The 21101-nt window shown below is 38.2% G+C and overlaps 1 protein-coding gene across 1 annotated transcript in view; it reads left to right on the top strand.

Moving 5' to 3' along the window:
• The window catches only part of shtn1 (shootin 1), an 83142-nt gene that overhangs the window by 39415 nt on the left and 22626 nt on the right, over positions 1 to 21101 (top strand). Inside the window, exons 5-9 of the mRNA XM_048608937.1 lie at positions 9386 to 9563; positions 10628 to 10725; positions 13632 to 13713; positions 17152 to 17246; positions 18708 to 18854. Of these exons, the coding sequence (XP_048464894.1) occupies positions 9386 to 9563; positions 10628 to 10725; positions 13632 to 13713; positions 17152 to 17246; positions 18708 to 18854 (600 nt within the window). The remainder of the gene's footprint in view (positions 1 to 9385; positions 9564 to 10627; positions 10726 to 13631; positions 13714 to 17151; positions 17247 to 18707; positions 18855 to 21101) is intronic.

Below are 21101 nucleotides of genomic sequence, written 5' to 3'. Positions count from 1 at the left end.
TCAGCCTTCCTGCTCCTATGATGCTGCTTGGCCTGCTGTGTTCATCTAGCTCTGCACCTTGCTGTCTCGGATTCTCCAGCATCTGCAGTTCCTACTGTCTCTGATATAATGGAGAGAGAAATGTTTAACAGAAAAATACAGCTCTTAGCAGAACCTGTTGACACCTTTATGAATGATTATTGTACATTGTCAGAATTTACAGATTATGATGATTTACAGTCAGAACTAATCCAAGACAGAATTGTCAGCAGAATTTTGGATACATTTCTTTAAGGTATGCTAAAATGAAAAGAGGATCTCACTTGGAAAGACCTATCTAGATGGTGGTAGAAACAGAAATCTAAGAGCAGTGCAAGAAAATGATGGGAGCAGAAAGTCAACTAAGCCTAAGAAGATCATCAGAGTTGGTCAGCTTTCTAAGGTTCAAAAAACCAAAACATCGCAGAAGATTTTTTTTTGATATTGGTCTATCATTTTGATGCTAGAAGTTACTATATCAGATGTATATATTTTTTTTAAAAATCACAGAACTAGTAACAATGTCCAGCTTTATCAGGCCATTCCGTAAGAAAGTGGGACATTTCCAGAGAACGTTGTGAAGTCAAAAACAGCCTTTGAACAACAGAACTAATCACGGTCACTTGTGAACGAGGGTAACACCCGACACCCAGAGCAGCAAGACATTTCTTCATTAGAATGTATGCCCTTGTATGATGAACCACTTTTACAAAATGCAACTTAACTATTCTGGAGGTACTAAGTGACTGAACTGAACCAGATAGGACCAAGATCATTTCAGGCGAATGGTCATCTAGCTCATTATTAACTTGACACTATGGCAAGTGATACTCTATTATCTGAGTAAGGAAACAACAACCTTCAGATTTAGTTCCTCATGGGGAGAGTGGGTGGAACAACCCCCAAAGTAAAAGGGTGCTGTATGTGTCATGAAGGCATAAAGATTATTACTAAACAGAAAGGGCATAAGTCATCAATATTCAGCAGAGCTTGTCATTGAACAACAGTGCATGGATCTCCTCTGCCAAATATATGAACTTACAACCACAAGAAGACTAGATTTGAGAAAGAATACCCTAAACTATTCACAGTAAACTTAACACAGAATATAGCATCACATTAAGGAAAAAATGCTAAACCATTTTGTCTTTGCACATCTAAAAAAAGTCTTCATCCTTGAATGAAGTAAGTGAGCAAACGTTTACAGGAGATGACACATATAGGTGCCATTTCACAGTTGACAAATTCAACAGAATGGCGTTTGGGCATTGGAGGTGACCATACCAAAATCTCTCTGTTTTCTCAGAATAAGCATTGATCTTACAAATTTCAATATGGCAGTGGCTAGAGTAATCCAACTGATGGCTGCTATGGATTAGAGCTAATCCAGACTCTCTTAAAACAAGATCTGCACTAAGCTTGTTGGCAGTTTCCTGCAGGTTTCATGAAATAAAATATTCATATCTCATACATCACTCCATTTGAGACTTTTGGAATCACCTCATCTCCAGTGATCTTCCAATGTCTTCATCCAATATTCTACAAAGGTTGAAAAGCATTAAATGTCATATGGACAATATTTCAATCCATGGAGTAGTAATAAACATTTCTGACCAAGGAATAACAGCTTGACACAACTGCATAGCAGCAAAGTTACCCTCGATGAGAAATATGAACTCTAGAAGAACTCCTATTCAATTTCTGGGTCATATCATTGACAAAGGTGGTATAAAGCCAGATTCCTAATAAACAAGGGCAGTGAAAAAATCTTATGCCCCACTTGGCACCATCACCTTTAGACACCTACTCAAAAATTCTCATGGATGGTTAGAGACACACCTTATGAAGAGTGTTTCAAAAGATCAAAGACATACTGACTTCTGTAGATGTTTGGCCACGTGATGGACACAAATATAATATATTACATCCAATTCACAGTGGTTAAGACCACAGGGACTAAAGTCAATGCGCATTATTTGATATATGCGGTGATGTCCACCAGTGCCATCTCAGATGCTTTGGGTAGATTCAGTGCTACCACACTTTATGTTACTGAAACCAAAGAGGAGAAGGATGCCTACACAACGTGTTTGGCAGAAGAGAGACATAGACAAAGTATGTTTATAACATAGCACTCAATAGCCAGTTACATTACATTTGAGCTACATGAGAGTATCTTGCAAAACCTCAGTCTCAAAGTAAGAGTAAATGCACATTACTGTTTAGCTACGTAGAACTTCGCACTGAATGTGCAACTGGAGCTTGAGTTGGTACTGAACTTAGAACCTTGAACTGGTTAGCTGCTCTCGAGTAGTATTTTATATTCTGATGGACAAAGCTCATCTCATATTGTTAGTTAACCTTTTCAGGGACTAACTGTCTCATTGAACATCTCACCCCAAGCTTTATTCTGGTTGTTAAATCTGTGTACAACTGTTTAAAATAAGTAAAGTAGATTTATAACTACCCCATCATCCCCACCCACACCCCCCACCCCCAAAAAAAAATGTCTGCTTTAAATATTCAGTCGATCCAGAGGTTTGACAACCGTTTCTAATCGAGAATACATTGGACCATGAGGATCAGTTTGGGGATAACTGATTTGGTTATAAGTCTCATATTTGAGTTTATTGTGGCCGATCAGATTCCTGGTAGTGTTCATGAGGGCCATCCTATTGAAGTAGTGATATTTTGTGATTATTTAATGTGCTATGACATCTGCAATTCTAACGCACTGTTCCCCCAGATGTGTTCATGAGGTATGAGTTATTGATTTGGTACATGTTGTGTGACAGTACTGTTCCTGTTGTGATGCTTGATCCATACCATTGGACCTTGATCCAGACTTGGCAAGGTATGATGTCTGTTGTGGTTAACCGCTTATAGTTAATAAAATTTCTGTTCCTTCTGGCAAATCTGCAGGAGTATTTTGTGAAGTCAGCTGTTTTGAAAGAATAGGAAGGTGAAGTTTTGGTTTTCTCCACGCTGGTAGTTCCGGTGAGAAGTTACAATGGACTGCAGTGGAGCTATGAAGACGTCTGTGCTTTTCTTTGACTGTGTTATAACTGGACCATTCAACTGACGCTATCTTGGTGAACGAGTCATGTGCTGGTACCTTGAAATGGTCACAACTTTCTCAAATGTTTCATTGGCAAATTACAGACCATTATTAGCTATAACTGCAGTTAGTTTTTTATGAATGATAAATATTTCATGTCGAACTTTGAAGACTGCATCTGTACTCGTGGATTAAAATTTCTTAACTTTGATGCACTGAGAGAAATAGTTGACCTCTATTAGATAAAAGTGTCCTTCAACACAAACAGACCAGCTCCAACATATTACCATGGTCTGATGGGAAGAGTAGCAGGAATCGATGGTTCACTTCTTTCAGGGCCACTTGTGAAAATCGATCATGACAACTTCTATCTGTTTAGTGATTACCAGCCACTATACTGAAATTTAGCTCCAACTCCACATTTGGTGATAACGAGGTGTAGAGCTGGATGAACACAGCAGGCCAAGCAGCATCAGAGGAGCAGGAAGGCTGACATTTCGGATCTGGACCCTTCAGAAATGGGGGAGGGGGAGGGGAAGGGGATTCTGAAATAAGTAGAGAGAGTGGGGGAGGCAGATGGTCTCAATGTGGACTTCACAAGCTTCAAAATCTCCCCACCTCCAAACTCATCCCAAAACCAGCCCAGCCCTTCCTCGCCTCCTTGACCTGTTCGTCTTTTTTCCCACCTATCCGCTCCTCCCACCTCACTGACCAACCCCCACCCCCACCTCTTACCTACCAGCCTCATCCCCGCCTCCTTGACCTGTCCGTCTTCCCTTGACGACCAACCCCCATCCTAACTCCCCACCTACACTCACCTTTACTGTCTCCATCCCCACCTCCTTGACCTGTCTGTCTCCTCTCCATCTATCTGCTCCTTTATCCACCTTCCATCCATCTCCCCCCTCTCTCTATTTATTTCAGAATCCCCTTCCCCTCCCCCATTTCTGAAGAAGGGTCCAGACCCGGATTGTCAGCTTTCCTGCTCCTCTGCTGCTGCTTGGCCTGCTGTGTTCATCCAGCTCTACACCTTGTTATCTCAGATTCTCCAGCATTGGCAGTTCCTACTATCGCCACATTTGGTGATGCCCAGATGTCCTTCATGTATGCTGTCTTGGTGAAGGATGGATAACAAGCGTAGCAGAAAACCAGTAAGTCATCAACAGTTGTGAAATGTTACCTACATTTGAAATACCTTTTCATAGTTAAACCATTATGTTTCTTTTCTGGTCAGCTTGGTGCTTGCTGTAAGAATCAGGATCATCAGTGAATTCCTTGTCAGCTAAGGAAAGATCATCAACAATCTCTCTGGAGGAGGCATCTGCTGATAGTTGTCATTTCTTTTACATGCATTTGACCTCATATACAAATCTCATGAAATGAAAATGAAGCCATTTTATACACAGAGGAATTCATGCTAAATCTTTTTTCATCTAACAGAGACCAGCAGCTTTATAAGAACTTTGAGACCCAGTATGTAATCTGAAATTTCTCAGGGCCCATGTAATTGAGAGAACTTCTTTTTTGGTAACTGAATATTGAGTTTCAGTATCAAATAATGCTCAGATTGCATATAGCATTGGTTTTCTGTATCCTTTTGACTGTTCCAATACCTGTGGCTGAGGCACCTGCAGCAATAATAGCAATGATGAGCTGACTATAGGTGAAGTTAGGTTAAATTTTCAAAATGTACTGGTGGCACAACCTTTGGGGTTGGAAGCTCATGTCAGGATCAGCTGAGACACCAAGGTTGTGAACAGGCCAGCTTAACCTCAAACTGTTGCGAGGGGAGAGGGATGGAGTTAGTAACTAGAGTTTGGAGTTTGTAATGAGATTGAAAACAATGGCTTTAGTCTTCCTACTTTTTGTACTAGAGGAAATTTCTGCTCATCCAGTACTGGATGTCTGTTCAGCAGTCTGGTTAATTAGTGACTGTGAGGGAGTTGAGCACGTTGTAAGTGAGGTAGAACTGGGTGTCTTCAACACACATTTGAAAACTGAGGACATACTTCTGCATCATGTTATTGAGGGGTAACATATAGATGAAGGGTGCTAAGGATCAATCCTCGAGGAACCATGGAGATAATGGTGCAGGAGCTGGAGGAGAAATCATTGCCAATGATTTTCTGACTAAGATTAGATTGTTAAAATTGAATCAAGTGACAGAAGTCCCCATAACTGTTAACAGTAGAGGGGCGATGGAGAAGGATGGTGTTGCTTACTCTGTCAAAGATGCTACAGATAAGTCAAAAAAGATGAGTAGGTATAGTTTACCTTGAAACCATTGCCATTTGTCAGGGAAAACCCTTGTGGTTCACTAATGTCCTTTAGGGAAGGAAATCTGCTATTTATACCTGGTCTGGTCAACATGGGACTCGAAACCCACAGCAAAGTGGTTGACTCTTAACTACTGACTGGGCAATTAGGGGTGGGCAATAAAGCTGACCTACGCAGTGATGCCCACATCCCATGAATAAATATTTTAAAAAACTGTTTTAACAAATGGCAATGGTTTCATGGTCATCATTAGACTCTTATTTTCAGCTTAGTATTGAATTCAAATTCCACAATCAGCCACGGTGGGATTCAAACTCAAGTCCCCAGAACATTACCTGGGTCTCTGGATTAATAACCTGGCAATACCACTAATCCATCATCTACCCAGTATTCCTAGAAATTCCTGAAAGCTGACTTCCTTTCCCTGCTGCAATAAATCTTCTTGAAACCATATCCCCTTGTCCTCTGCAAGCTCACCTCCAACAAGTGTCTGAGGTCCATGGTCTACTTTGTCACTAAGAAAATGACATCCAATCAGCTGTGTCTGCCACATTCCATACCTCCATTAGGCCACTGGGACAAACTTCTTTTAAAGTTCCTCCCTGCTCTTGCCTGGAACTCCCAACTTGCTCTGGTTTCTCCCATCTCCCTTCATTCACTTCCAAAGTCATCTTGTCCACAAGACACAAACTCCTGGCTCCTTTGACCCAATTCTATTAGACGGACTGACTCCATAAATATTCCCTGCTATAATTGCACTATTTGCAGTGCCATCATTAGCAGGAGGATGTAATTTCAGCTTGACTAGCTTATAGTAAGTCACCATGATAAAAGTGGACAGAGAAATTTAAAAAAAAGGTTGACGTACAATTTCTTTAGCATCCATGTATGCAGCTTGTTGATGAAGCTTACTATTATTAGGATTTTTGATACAAATTTGAACATTGACAAACTAAATTGTCTACGTAAACATATTTGATAGCAATTCGCTATGCAAAGAGCTCCCTTTGCAGATATAGTTGCAACTTCCAATATTTCTGGTGTGAGATTCCCCAATTTTCTTTCCCCCACCATTTTGGTTTTCCTTACTTTCAGCTAGTTGTTCCCTCTGCATCCGGTGTTTAAATCCCCAGATTTTCAGCCTACCAAGAACATCATCTTGGAAACCGTTTGCCTGTTTTTGAGCCTCTTGTATATGTAGATAGATGCACCTGCTTCACCCATGTTCAACCTTGTTGTCCTCTATCATGCCACCATTTATGCTGTAATCTAAATGCTTGTGTGTTTTTACAGTGCCCGTGGATTGCTTTTCTGCAATGATTGCATTATGCTGAAGAAACATGTTCTTCCCACATAGATTCTCATTTTGTTCTTGGCCTTTGTCATTCTGCATGTTATTTGAGCAGTTTCTGTCTTAAAGTGCGTTATCACCACATTCATTGAGAAGGCTGAGATTAAACTGTTAAAGTCTACAGATCCAGATTCTCGGTGCTTAACACCAAGGCTTATTGAGATGCCAGTTTGTATTGACAAAGTGCATATTTATGTCCACTTGATCTCAACTCCTCCCTCTTGTTCTGCACATTCATCTCGAACAGATCACTCCCCTTCCCCCACCTCCCAAATCCAGGCACTGGTTTTCTGGCTGCTGACTCACTCTCCTGTCCCCCACAGGTCTCTGATGAGATTGTCTGATGTGAAACTAATTAGTGGGGTTGGGGGCGGCATGGAAAATTATGGACCAGATTAAAGAGAGGGAGTCCTCAGCAGAGGTTGGTGAAGTTAACAGAACAAGTAACAGGACAGAGAGTATGGAAAAGGTCAGCAATTTAACTTAAGGCGCAGCAGATAATGGGACAACTATGAGAAGGGAGTGGGGGTGCGATGAGTGCACACCTGAGGGTGCTGTTGGGTCGACTACGCAAAACAAGGTAAATGATCTTGTAACACCAATTGAAATTGGCTGATATGATGTTGTGGGTGTCACAGAGACATGGCTGCAAAGGGATCGGACTGGGAACAAAATATCCAAGGATATATGTCCAATCAAAAGGACATGCAAGGGGTGCAAGGTTAGGTTGTTCGTAAGAAATTGAATTCAGTTGATAGCAAGAAGCAATACAGAGTCAGAGTCATTGAATCTGTGTGGGGTGAGTTGAGGAACTGCAGAGGAAGAAATGACCCTGATGGGAGTCGTGTATAGGCCTCGTAACAGTAGTCAGAATGGGAAAAGCTTGAATCATATGTAATAATATTACAATTGAATAAAGATAACTACAAAGACTGAGGGAGGAGCTTGCCAGAGGTAATTGGAAGGGAACCCTAGCAGGGAAGACAATGAAGCAGCAATGGCAGAGTTTCTGGGGTTAATTCGGGAGGCACAGCGGCAATTCATCCCGAGGAAGAAAAAGCGCACTAAGTGGAGGATGAGGCAACCATAGCTGACGAGGGATGTCAGGGACAACATAAAGCAAAAGAGAAAGCATACAATGTGGTGAAGATTAGTGGGAACCAGAGGATTGGAAAGCCTTAAAAAACCAGCAGAGGACAACTAGAAAAGCAATAATGGGGGAGAAGATGAAATATGACAGTAAGCTAGCTAGTAACATAGAAGAAGATTGCAAGAGTTTTTTTTAGGTATCTGAAAGGTAAGAGATGGGAAAGAGTGGACATTGCACTGCTGGAAAATGGGGCTGGAGAAGTAGTAATGGGGAACAAAGAAAAGTGAAGGAACTGAATAGGTACTTTCCTTCAGTTTTCACAGTGGAAAGCACCAGCAAGATACCAGAACTTCAAGACAGTCAAGGTACAGAGGTGAGTGTAGTAGGCATCACTAAGGAGAAGGTGCTGGGGAAGCTGAAAAGTCTGGATAAATGACCCGGACTAGATGGACTACTCACTGGTGTTCTGAATGAGATAGTGCTAGTTCAGGATTCACTTAAGGTTAACAGGCATGTAGAGTTCGCAGTTTGGAAGGCAAATGCAGTATTAGTATTCATTTCAAGGGAACTAGAATAGAAGAGCAGAGTTGTACTGTGGATGCTGTATTAAGCTCTGGTCAGACAACATTTGAAATATTGACCAGTTTTAGCCCCTGTATCTGAAGAAGAATGTGCTGGCCTTGAAAGGGTGCAGATGAGGTTTACAAGAATGATCCCGGGGATGAAGGGCTTGTCGAATGAGGAGCAGTTGAGAGCTCTAGGTCTGAATTCAATGAAGGTTATAGGATTTCGGGGGATCTGATTGAAACTTACAGAATACCTAGATGCCTAAATAGAGTGGATGTGGAGAAGATGTTTCCACTAGTAGGAGAGACTAGGACCTGAGGGCACAGACTCAGAGTGAAGGGGCAATGCTTTAGAACTGAAATGAGGAGGAATTTCTTCAGCCAGAGGATGGTTAATCTGTGGAACTCATTGCTACAGAAGCCTGTGGAGGCCAAATCATTGAGTGTATTTAAGGCAGAAGTAAATAGGTTCATGATTAGTAAGGTTACAGGGAGAAGGCAGGAGAATGGGGTTGAGAAATATATTAGTAAAGATTGGTGGAGTGGACTCAGTGGGTTGAATGGTCGAATTCTGCTCTTATACATTTTGGTTTTATGATCCTGCAGTTTGCTGGTTTCTCAGTGCTACCCTGGTAAATTAGCAGATTTTTCAAATCTATATTTTAGAAGCCATTGTATTTCCTTTATCCTTTCTTCTGTCTTTTCATAGAATTCTATAAAATTACTCCAGTTTTTTTTAAAATGTACTTATGTTTCTAATTTATTTCTAGTTCTGTAGGTGCTTTATAATTTCATACTTCGTTACAGAATCAAATGGTTTATTAACAAATGCAGTAACACTCATGGCAGGTATTTCTCGGGATTATCCCGCATCCCTGAGCAAAACCATTGGAAATCAGAAAGAAATGCCAGACTGAATGCTGACCTTTACAAAGCTGAATTCACCGCAGCAAGGGAAGAATATTACTTTGATGATCAGTGTTTGGGACAAAATTGCTGAGCTTTGCAGAAATTTTGTCTTTCAGCTGGACAAAGACAACAAGTTTCTTAAAAGAATCAGCATGTTGTACATGGCACAACTTGGAAAGGAGACCATCCCTCTAAACCTGTCTTTAGATGAGGATTCAGCAATTGATACGACAAATACAACATTAGACAAAGATGCCAGATGTTCCTCAGTTGACTGCCAACAGCAAATTCAAGGTGAAGTATTGTAAAAAAGAACACTATTTCATTGAAAAGAGAATTCCTAAATCCACCCATGCAGTTCCTTGAAATTAAAAAAAATGTAATTGCCTTACATGTTAATGTTGTTCTTATTCTTGCAAAGCATTATAGATATGTAATATATGTGAGATCATATAAGAACATAAGAAATAGGAGTAGGAGTACGCCATCTGGTCCGTCCAACCTGCTCCACCATTCAATAACATCATGGCTGATCTTTTCATGGAGTCAGCTCCACTTACCAGCCTGCTCACCATAACCCTTAATACCTTTGCTATTCAAAAATCTATCTGTCTTTGCCTTAAAACTATTCAATAAGGTTGCCTCAACCGCTTCACTGGGCAGAGAATTCCACAGATTCATAAACCTTTGGGTGAAGATGCTCCTCGTCAACTTAGTCCTAAATCAGCTCTGCCTTATTTTGAAGCAATACCTTAATGGAGGTTGCTTTTTCATCTTTGCATCCTAATAAGCTGCACACGTTTCAAACTGAATCATTTATGAGAACTGAAACAAATATGAAATAATTGTCTGAGACCAGCTCAAAGACGTACTCACATTCTAGATTGGCCTCTTATTTGTTGGTTAATAACTACAAATAATGTGGTTGTAAAACATTTCCAAACACCCATTAAGACCTATAGAAGTTTCTTTTTTATTTGCTTAGTGTTGGTAGCATCTATAGTGTGTAGGGATGTGCAGGCTAGGTGGGTTAGCCATGGGAAATGTGGGGTTACGGGGATAGGGAGGGGGGATGGGTCTTAGTGGGATGCTCTTCGGAAGGTCAGTGTGACTCAATGGGCCAAATGGCCTGTTTCTGTACTGTAGGGATTCTATGATTCATTTGGGCTCACGCTTAATCTTGGAACACACAGAATTTTATTAAACCATATTTATCCAATCTAGAAACATGCAAAACCAACACTGTTCCATTCTTCAACATCGAGAACCCTTATTCTGACAATTGCAAACTTTGCTAAAAGTTAGAGTAAGAAAAGAAAGCAGTTATTTATGTAATTAAGAAATGTTTCTAAATATAGAGCTTCGAAATGAGTTGATATCAACACTGGAAGAGAAGAAGCAGCTATCCTTTCAGTTGGAAAACCTGAAAGGTCTTTGGGAGGACCTAACTGATAAAGTAAGTATTGGATTCAGAGTAATATTTGTTACTGATGGGTATTGGATTCAGAGTAATATTTGTTACTGATGAGTAATGCAAGATATTTGAAATAATTACGATCTCAATTTTACTCTTGGACATTATTAGGCGAGTAGTGTCAACTTGAACTCTGAGTAAGAAATTTATGTGTTGAAGCTGCTATCCACAGATTTGAGAATAGGATCTAAGTCGACATTTCAATGTAATGCAGCAGTTTCCCATAAGGAGCAAAAGAATTCTTCTTGTGTTCTGGATGTTTATTCCTCAGCTCACAATAAGATGTTTTAATTATCTGGTCACATACCTCAAGGCTGCTTGTTTGGACTATGTGTGCAAATAGACTGCTGCATCACATAATAACAGTGACTAAACATTAAAAGTATTTAATTTATCAATGGAAAGGCTGAAATTAATGTAAAATCAATTGTCTGCAGACAAAGTACAGCTAGATTAATAAAAGAATCTATTGATGCAACAAAATGGCTAAATATCATCATACATAATATTTAGTCTGAAAAAGATTCTGGAATGTTAGGTCTTTTGTGATATTTTATTGCATCATCAGTTTTCTTCTGAGTGTAGATTCTTCTTGTCAGAGTTGCAATCTTGCCATCAATTCCAGTTTCTATGTTTAAAGTTAATTTGAAATATACATCACACGTCAAAATAGCGACACTATTGCCATCTCAGGATTGAGATAGTGAATAGGAAATGAACAAGGGACCGAACTAAGAGCATTTTGAATATTTCTTCAGGGTAGACCAATTAATTTAGTCAACATGCTGACTTTATTATTGATCAGACCCACCTTTTTGATTGTAGTTAACATCAAGAAGTAAGACACCTGAAGAAATATGTGTAGCACACAGTACAAAAAAGAATATTTGGTGACTGTTGTTCACCTTGCTCAAAGTTAGTAAATGCGAAGTAAAATAAAAACAGAATCTTGCTGACTATAAAATTGCATGTCAGTTAGTCCCTGAGCAGTAAAAATGAGTTGGTATTGTATGTAATGTGTTTAAAAAGATTAACTTGTGAATCTGCAATATGTAGAGAAGTCAGTGAAATGTATATTGATTTTAAAATGAACAATTTTCCTGAAAGGAATTGTGAAGTCAAGGGAGACATGGTCAGAAATTTGGAACTGTGGAGGACCATAAGGATGTATAAACACATGAATCAGTAGTATCAGTTTCGGAAAAAGTAGTGCACAGATGCAAAAGTAATCAGAAAGGTTCATTGAAATATTTTTATTTATCTAAAGGGGTTGGAAAAATGATGAAGTTATACTTCAGTTGAACAAAGCTTTGGTCAGACCTTGTAAGGAATATGACTTTAGTTTTGGGCGGCTTTTATTTTCTTTGGATTTGAACCTTTCAGGCAAAGCTGACATGTATTTGACATCTTTATTTGTTCTTGAGCTGGTGGTGGTGACTCACTTTATAATGTTTGCACCGCCATTTCTGAGGGCAGTTAAGTGATGCACCCAAGTGAGGAAAGGTCACAGCTCCCCTCTTTTTTAAATGCCCTCTCAGTTAGTCACAGCAAATATTTTAAAACATAACTGTCAGGCTTCAATTAAACTCAGTTAAGCAGATCAATAATGAAGGAGAGCCAATTCCAGGGTTTTCTACGTGTAGAGTCTTATTGCCTACTGTATAGAAACTTTAATAAAACCCAACATCAATAACATGCACAAAAATAGATAAAGAGCTGAGAAAAGAATGGTTTGGAGCAGGCATATGTAGTAGAGATAGGAAATACAGTTACTAAGATAGAGAGTCCCTTGAGTTGTAAAAATGAAATGACTCAAACGTAGTGTGTAGCTATTGTCTTGTTTCTTTCACACGTGACAAAGTTTGCATATCTTGAGTCCTCAATGAACAAGATTTTTCCAAGTTGCTTTTTCACCAGCACTGGTTTGTGCGATTGAGAAAGAGCGAGAGAAAGAGAGAAGCATCCTTGCTGTTATTAGCCCATGTTGTTTTCTCTCCTTTTTTTGCTGCTACTTCATGGATTCTGTTGTCTGTGTCATTTTTTCATTCCAAACTGGATATTTGTGGGCAACCTTTCATCTCCTAATAAGTGCAGTTATCATGCAAGTGTGAATAAAACAAGAGATGGGAATTTCTTGGTGCCTCTCTGAGTTTTAGTGCCTGTTAATTAAAAAGGTAATTCCAAGCCAGCCAGATTTGCATATTCCAAATGGAGTTTCCTGTGCTTGTTGGGTGATCACAGCTTCCATTTTAGATCAGCAGTGTCCTTTTTTATAACTATTTTTAGTCTATGAACATTTCATTGTTAAAGTCAATTGATGAAAGTTGCATATTTTTAGTCCATTTTCACTACAATTGTAATAGGAGTCAACCAGATTGCTGTTGAGTTGGAGTCAAGTGTGGATCAAACCAGATAAGGACAATAAGATTTCCTTTCCTAATGACATTAGTGGGTTTTTAGTTTCATGATCAGCACGTAGATGAGAAATGGACCAACGGTAGATCGTTACGTCATATGGTGGAGGTAATATTACAAGAGCAGAATGAGAAACTATTGGAAGTGTCATTCTCTCTGAGAAGATCAATAAGAATGGAACCAGGCAAGAGCACCCAGTTGGATATCAGTGGAGAGGTATTGGTGGAGGGTAGTTCAGGGCCAGACCTCTCACAATCTGCTTGAATAACAGAACTGGCTGAAGGGGATGTATTATGTACTCCTGCATTTGTAAATATCTATACGGAAAGTAAAAAAAAAATCTTGATACTCAAATCACTCAAAAAGACTGCTATTATAGGGAAGTTTATACTTTAAGTGGATTTAAGTAAGTTTTACAGTTTACATGCTGCGTGTATTTAATGTAATGGGATATTTATTTTTATTATTTCTAGTTACAGAAGGAAGAACAGAGAAATATTGATCTGGCTGCTGAAATTGATAAGCAGAGTCAACTTCTAGCCAAGTACAACAAAGGTTTAATTTTTTTCTCTGATAAAGCCATGAAATTAGAAAAATGATTAGTTGTTAAATCAGAGAAATAACTACTGGTTTTCTGTTGCAAAAATGCAATAAGGAGTGGCAAATGCTACTGTGAAGTATCTGAGGCTGAACGACAATGACTGTAGATAAAAGCCATTAATTTCATTTTAACATATATATATATATATGTACTGAGAATAGTGTAATATGGCTTTGTATTATCAATGGGTACATGTGCATTATCTGAATCATTAATTTTTTACTGGCGTCATTCTCAATCAATAATTACTCAGTTACATTGGGCGTTATGGCTACCTCAAGACCATTTGATGCAGAAATATCATCTATTCTTCTGACCTTCATAATTTATCATTATTCATTCTTCAGGAGCCTCCTTGTTTATTCATGGGCTGCTGACCTGCAGCTTGTGGCATGGTTTTACTGCGGTCAAGTTGAGGAGACAAACCCTAAGTCTGCTTCATCTGGAATGGGGATAAAAGTGAGGTTTTGAACCACATGCCAACCATCTAGCTGAATGAGCTAACCAGCATTTCCTCCCCATTGACATGCCTTCTTTTTTTTAAATTCGTGCAAGTGATTCCCTTCTATCAGTGATTTATTCTATTCTCTGTTAAAGTTGTGCCTTTAAACAAAAAAGGGCCATGTGTAAAGATATACAAACACCTTTGATAACTTTTGAGTTAATCAAAAGTTGTTTGCAGTTAACTCTTCTACCAGCACAACTCATTGTTGTAATTTCACTACTCAACATTTTACTACTACTCAACTTCACAAAAGTTCTACCTAAGTGATGGCACAGTTTCTTTGATGATCTTCATCTAAAATTTTAACGATTATTCTCTATTTAAAGACTGACAAAGTGTCATTTATATTCACGCCCTTAAACCAGAAACTGCGTGCACAGCATTTTTATTACCTAACCTTTGGCAGTATGACTTGTACAGTAAAGGGATTGAAGTCTTTTCCTCTTTTGACCATGAAATTTGTTGGAGGAGTACCTAATCAGTCATTAAATCTATAAAGTGGTCCAGAGCTAAAAACAGAGAGTGTAGAAAATGGCCAAATGTAATATAATTACCATAATAAGCATTGGCTTTAAATCCAACCAAGCTGAAATGTGAAACGTGCTTCAAATATTCTGTCAATAAAGATTGAATAAAGCCATTGATAATGTTTTAAGACCTAACCTTCTCTTTAACTATTTTGGGAAAGTGGAAACTATGGAGAGCAATTATAGGTACACAGAAATTACATAGTAACCACAGTTTTATTGAAATTCTGATGCATATTAATCAATATCTGCTGGCTTTTCAAAATTATTATGGTTACTGCATAATGCTGCTTCTTTAACAAAGAAACTGCAACAAACTCCCATTTTTCTTTGCTGTAACCTTGAAAAGATAAAAGCAGTGAGTGATTTCCCTTCACCTTGCAACTATGTTTGAATGGGAACAAAAGGAAATAGAAGTAAATGCAAGTATTCCTTCCTATTATCTCTGTTGCTAAGTCTTTTGGAGAAGATACATTGTTCTTTAAATGAGAATATGACACAATCAGATAAGCCTCCACCTTTTCCATGAGCAGTGTAGATGATAAAATCAGTTCAATTAAGGAAGCTGGACAATGTCCATCCAGTTCCTCCACCCAGAGCCTCCATTTTAATCAATAAAAAAAACTGGTGCTCCATCTAGTGATGTGAATGAGAACAAGCAAAATTTGTTCAACTCAAATAAATAAGAATTATTTATGAAGAGAAATTGCCCTGCGATAGGGTTATTCAGTGCAGATTTTGGAACTTGTTTTCTGTAAAGTGAAATGCTTTAGTCACACAGACACTTTAAACATTCTTCCTGATATTTCATTTCAAAAGCGATGTAGTTTAGGCAGGGTTATTAAAATGTTACAGTCCCAGCCAGTGTTACCACTGGACAAGTCAGATCCCAGAATGTAATCTGGCTTGATAGATCATATTTTGTTCTTTTTTCCAGAATCTAATGTGGTGGTCTTTCACTGAAGCACAATAACACCAGGCTGCAGATTTGGTTTTAACAATAAACCAGATATATTATAAACAAGAAAAAAAAACCAAGGTATCTACATCTAACGCAGTTTGAAATATTTCAAACTCCTGACGGAAGAAGTTCCCATATACTCCCCAACATCAGAGCAAGGTAGTGAGATACTGGTGCTGTTATTGGACTAGTAATCTAGAACACCATGCTAATGTTCTGGGACATGTGTTTGAATCTCATCATGGCTGATGGTGAAATTTAATTTTTAATAAAATTAATCTGGAATCAAAACCTAGCCTATTATCCATCATATAGTCACTGTTTATTGTTTTAAAAGTTCATTCGGTTCGCTAATGTCCTTTAAAGAAGGAAATCTTCCTTCCTTACCAGATCTGGCCTAAATGTAACTCCAGACCCACAGCAATGTGGTGGGCTCTTAACTGCTGACTGGGCAAATAGTTATGGTCCATAAATGTTGGCCTTGCCGAAGATACCCACTTCTGATGAATAAAAAAAATCAATTTGCTATTAACCAAAACCCAGAGACATTTTCTTTTCTTATTAAACCTGTATGTTAATTTAACTGTTTTTCAATTCCAGTCCTGAGAGATAGGAAACCTTTCCCTTGACCACTCCAACCACTTAGATCTCCTCAGTGCCTTAATAATCTGCAGAGTTCTAAACAAACATTCTGGAAGTTTTCACAAACTACGGTCGTTTCACTGAAGTAACATACTCACTTAATTGCTTTGAACTATTTCTATCTCCACAAGCAAGTAAATTCGCAATTGAGCCTGGTCCAGTCTTATTTGAACTGAATAAAAGCTTTCCATTGTTTGTGTTTTCTAAGCTAAAATTAATTCTTAATTATTCTAAACTCAAAGACAACTCAAACAATACAAGACCTTCAGTCATTTGCTTTCTGATATGCGCTGGTTTAAAATCATGCGCAAACCTAGTTAATTACTGAACCTCTTCACTCAAATAGACCAAACCCATATGTCACTAGTTTAAAATGCAAACTCTTAAATTTTGCATCTTTCATTATTATAAAAAAAGTACTGATTACTGCAGATTCAAACTTTTTCATACATGTGACTTTAAAATCCATTAATAGCATTCAGGTGCGCAAACAAATACACTTAGTTTTCTAGACAACAAGGTGCAGGGCTGGATGAACACAGCAGGCCAAGCAGCATCATAGGAGCAGAGAGGCTGACGTTTCGGGCCTAGACCCTTCATCAGAAAAGCTCAGGTTTAAGGGACATATGTTACACACACATATATATCTCTGAATTAAGTAAAAAATATTCACTAATACAGAAAATATTTTTTGACTCAAAATATGGAATAACTGTAATGTAACATTAAAAAAAATTAAAATTTGTGTTTCTCTAAGTTTCTATTTTGGCCCTGGAGGAATATGATGACCTGGAAAAAAGTCTGGATTTGGAGAAGGATCTCCGAAAGGAGGCAGAGACCTTTGCGCGTGAGGTACAAAAATTAATAACAGACCAATTACTGACAGTGTATCTGAATGGTTACATTTTCGAAATGACAAAAAAAAATACATTCTTAGTATTGGTGCAGAATTGTATACACTTATAATGTCACTTCTTTGAAAGACTATTATTAATTGATATATTGTTTAGTTACATGTTAACTGGCATTGTCTTTCCAGGTATGTCGATAACATATATCAATTATTGTCAGAAGAGTTCAACTAGTTCATTAAATTATAAATGCTGTTATAATCGGATAAGAACACATGGGTAAAATATACTTTCTTACTAACCGTAATCTCTCTCCACCCTACCCTCATATACAATTTTCTACTTGAGGTGCAAAGAAAACAATCTCTAGCCCCCGCCCCACCCCCTCCAAGTTTATGACAGCTCTTCAAGCATTTTCTGGGATTGAATGTCCAAACTCTTTGTCTTGGCAAGCCACTTAAACCCATACAATGGAACTTTGTAGACCACCTGTAATGTATATATCATCTGGATTTCCTGTAGAACAACCCTTTCCAAATCTCTGGCTCAAAAATTACATCAGGACAAACTAACAAGCAAGAAATAAAAGTGTAAAATCTAGCAATTTGCCAGGCTTTTGTGAGCCTGACTTTCAGAATGCATCAGCCACCTTAAAGTCTACATATACACTGTTCACTTAAGCTAACCAGTAATTTCCATGTCACTGAATGGTCATATGCCTTTTTTAGTTTTGAGATTCATTTTTCTGTAGCACCACAATGTGCAGCTGGGGACAATTGTAAAGCGTAACAAGGACAGTTGTCTCATTAAATTAAAATTTTAGTTAAATTGGATGACGGAACAAGCAATGACACAGGTTAGCTGCTTTGTCAGAAAATGAATTTGATTTGTAGGTGGTTGGAGCCATTCAACATATTTGTCATTATGGCTGTATCTGAAAGAGACAAAAAAAAAATGAAAATTTAAAACTGTACTTTGAATATCCCATTCAATGGTATAGGGGAAATGAAAAGGCAGTGATTTAGTCATTGGGCTGAGAGAGACCTGAAGGACATGAACTTTGTGCATGTGATATAACATATGCAAACAAACATGGATGTACGATTGGAGGAAATCATTGAAAAGAGGTGTGCGGAGAGAATGTACTCTTTAGGAACGTCGAAGTTGATGGTAAAAAGAGTTTTGGCTGGAAAGCCATAAGCTAAAGCATAAATGATGCAGTTTGATAAGAAATTAGTTAATCATGAGCATAGCATTAATGTGAGGCTATGAGCCTTGCAGAGTGATTGGTACCATTCCTAGCATTAGCTTTGATGATGAAAATGACTCATCAAACAGGCTGGAACAAATTTCCTAAGATTAATAACATGGGGAAAAGATCACCAGTGGTCATGCTGCAAACTAAATAATAAATTTGGACAGAAATGTGATTGCAGTTTAAAATGATTTGCCTTCACTGCAGATGCTTTTGGAACAAAAAAAACTTAAAAGGCAAAGTCAAATTCTTATTGAAAAGATGGTGCCTAACGAGCAGTTGATGAAAGCGCTTGATGACCTTGCTGTTGTCACAGAGACTATAGAGGAGGAGAGAATTCTGCATGAGAAAAAGGTAAGATGCACTAGTGAAATTAGCCCTGGTAAAAATATCTGTCACTGTCTTGTTGTTGATTCCTAGTTTACTGAACAAAGGTGAAAACATTCCTTACTAAACCACATCAGAGATCAATTAAGAGTCAACATGTTTGTGTGAGAATGGAATGATATATCGGCTAAACCACACATAGGCTGATATCTTTCCTTCTCTAAAGTATATTTATGGACTAAATGCGTTTAAGACAATCTAATATTGTTACTCTATGGTCTTTTAATATAGATGTGAACAACACAGAAAAAGGCCCTTCAGTTCATTGAGTCTTACATTCAATGTCTTAAAGTCGATATAGTCTTTAGACTATAGTTTAAAGTTTATATATAACTAATATAATCACTTTATAGTTTTATTGGCACTTTGATTGTTGACAATGTTTTATGTTCCAATTAAAAGAGAGGACTGATGTCAATTTCTGAAATTGCCATGGTAGAATTTGAAACCACCTTTGGACCATTTGTCTAAACCTCAGTGACAGCACCCGTAATAATCTTTCAGCATCACAAATTTTATTGTGATCTTCTGTTAGAGGACATTCCTTTGATCCACACACAGTTTTATATATATTGACTAGTTAATTTATTAATGTTTAACTTACTAATAAGAAATGTAAAAATATGAGGGTATAATAAACTGTATGACTGGAAAACAGAATGTAGTAAAATTTTGTGTCTTATTAATGCGAAATCATAGATGACAATGTCAGAGAGCGATAGGTGAGATGGGGATCCTTCAATAGGCAGACAGCTTTACTCAGAATAGCCAGCAACCAAAGGATCTCAGTTATCATCACCTAGAGGAGCAGTTAAGAAAAATAGCTTGAGACAGGCAGTCAGCATTACTTGAATGTTTTCATCAAATGAGTGGAGCTGCAGGACAAAACTCTTAAAATTTCATCCAAAATTCATGAACAAAATGAGACTTTTTTTTTGCAAAACAAATCACTGCTTTCTAACAGAATCCGCAACTGAAATTAATTCTTTCAATCGAGTCAAATGTGACTGGTGAGAATAAACAGTTTAGTTGTCATCAGCTTCGAGATTAAAGCTGTTTCCGAATTTTGCTTAGTGCTGGACTTGAAGATCTGATAACACCCTTTGAGTTGTCCTCACACAGGCCTGTATGCCTGGATCTCATCTTGGAGACTTTGCTTTGCAGCTTCTAGCATTTTCTGTCTCATCCTGGGTGTGGCTAATAAAATCTTTTCGATTTGGTAAGGACAAGTCAACATCACTTCAAGGAGCAATTGAAGTTATGACACCCGTGGCAGGCAGTCAGCATCAACTAGAATAGCAGATGAGAAAAAGAACCTAAACCAAGCAGTCACATTCAGAGCTAGATTTATTGGAGTTTGTTCTTGTACTACAGAGAAAGGAACTAGCTGTTTTATGAGTCTGTGTTAAGTGATTAACGTCTTTGCGAATTTTAAGTTTTAACGTAGTATAAAAATTGATGATAAAGTTGACAAAACATAAAATTCAACATACATAGTTGAATAATATCATCAAATAATTAAAACTCATTAATGACAGCAGGATAGATCAAGGCTGCAGCATATGGGAGTTCCTGAATGCCATTGTGATCCAGCGCAAATACATCTGCGGCAAGTGTTCAAAGTTTGAGTGGTTTCAGCTCAGAGTTTGAACTGGAGGCTGAACCTTAGATGTTGTGATGCGTCAGGGAAGGAGAAAGTTATCAAGCTTCATTGAAGAAGCTGGGCATAACACAACTTACTAATGGAACTTCTGATTTGGTGAATGGTCAGGGACAGGGACAGGGTGATGTGATCGTGAGTGAGGTAGGTAAGGGGACCTAGACAGCAGGACTGTCATCCTCCACAATTGTCCAGTAGGTTTGAGGTTTTCTCAGATTGTTTGGATGAGAGCGGTGCTGCAGAGTGAATGAAAATACTGACCATGACATCATGGTATTGCGAGCTATTCAAGTAGGGGGTGCAACAAAGAATGTTGTGGTATTAGGTAATATTATCATGAGATGCATCGATACAATTCTTTTTAGCAAAGAGCAAGAGTTCAGACAGCTATGTTGCCTGCCCAGTACCAGTACGTTTGCTCAGGAATCGAGCAAAACTTGCAATATGAGGGCTGAATATGCAATAGTTTTAGTCTATATAGGTACCAAGGACACAGGACACACTAGTAAAGAAGATCTGTCAGACAGTGTGAGGAGCTGGGCAATAAATTATAA

Source organism: Rhincodon typus, chromosome 20 (genome assembly GCF_021869965.1).
Source record: "Rhincodon typus isolate 14 chromosome 20, sRhiTyp1.1, whole genome shotgun sequence".
NCBI lineage: Eukaryota > Metazoa > Chordata > Chondrichthyes > Orectolobiformes > Rhincodontidae > Rhincodon > Rhincodon typus.
The sequence above is the reverse complement of the archived record's forward strand: the minus strand, read 5'-3'. Positions and strand labels throughout refer to the sequence as shown.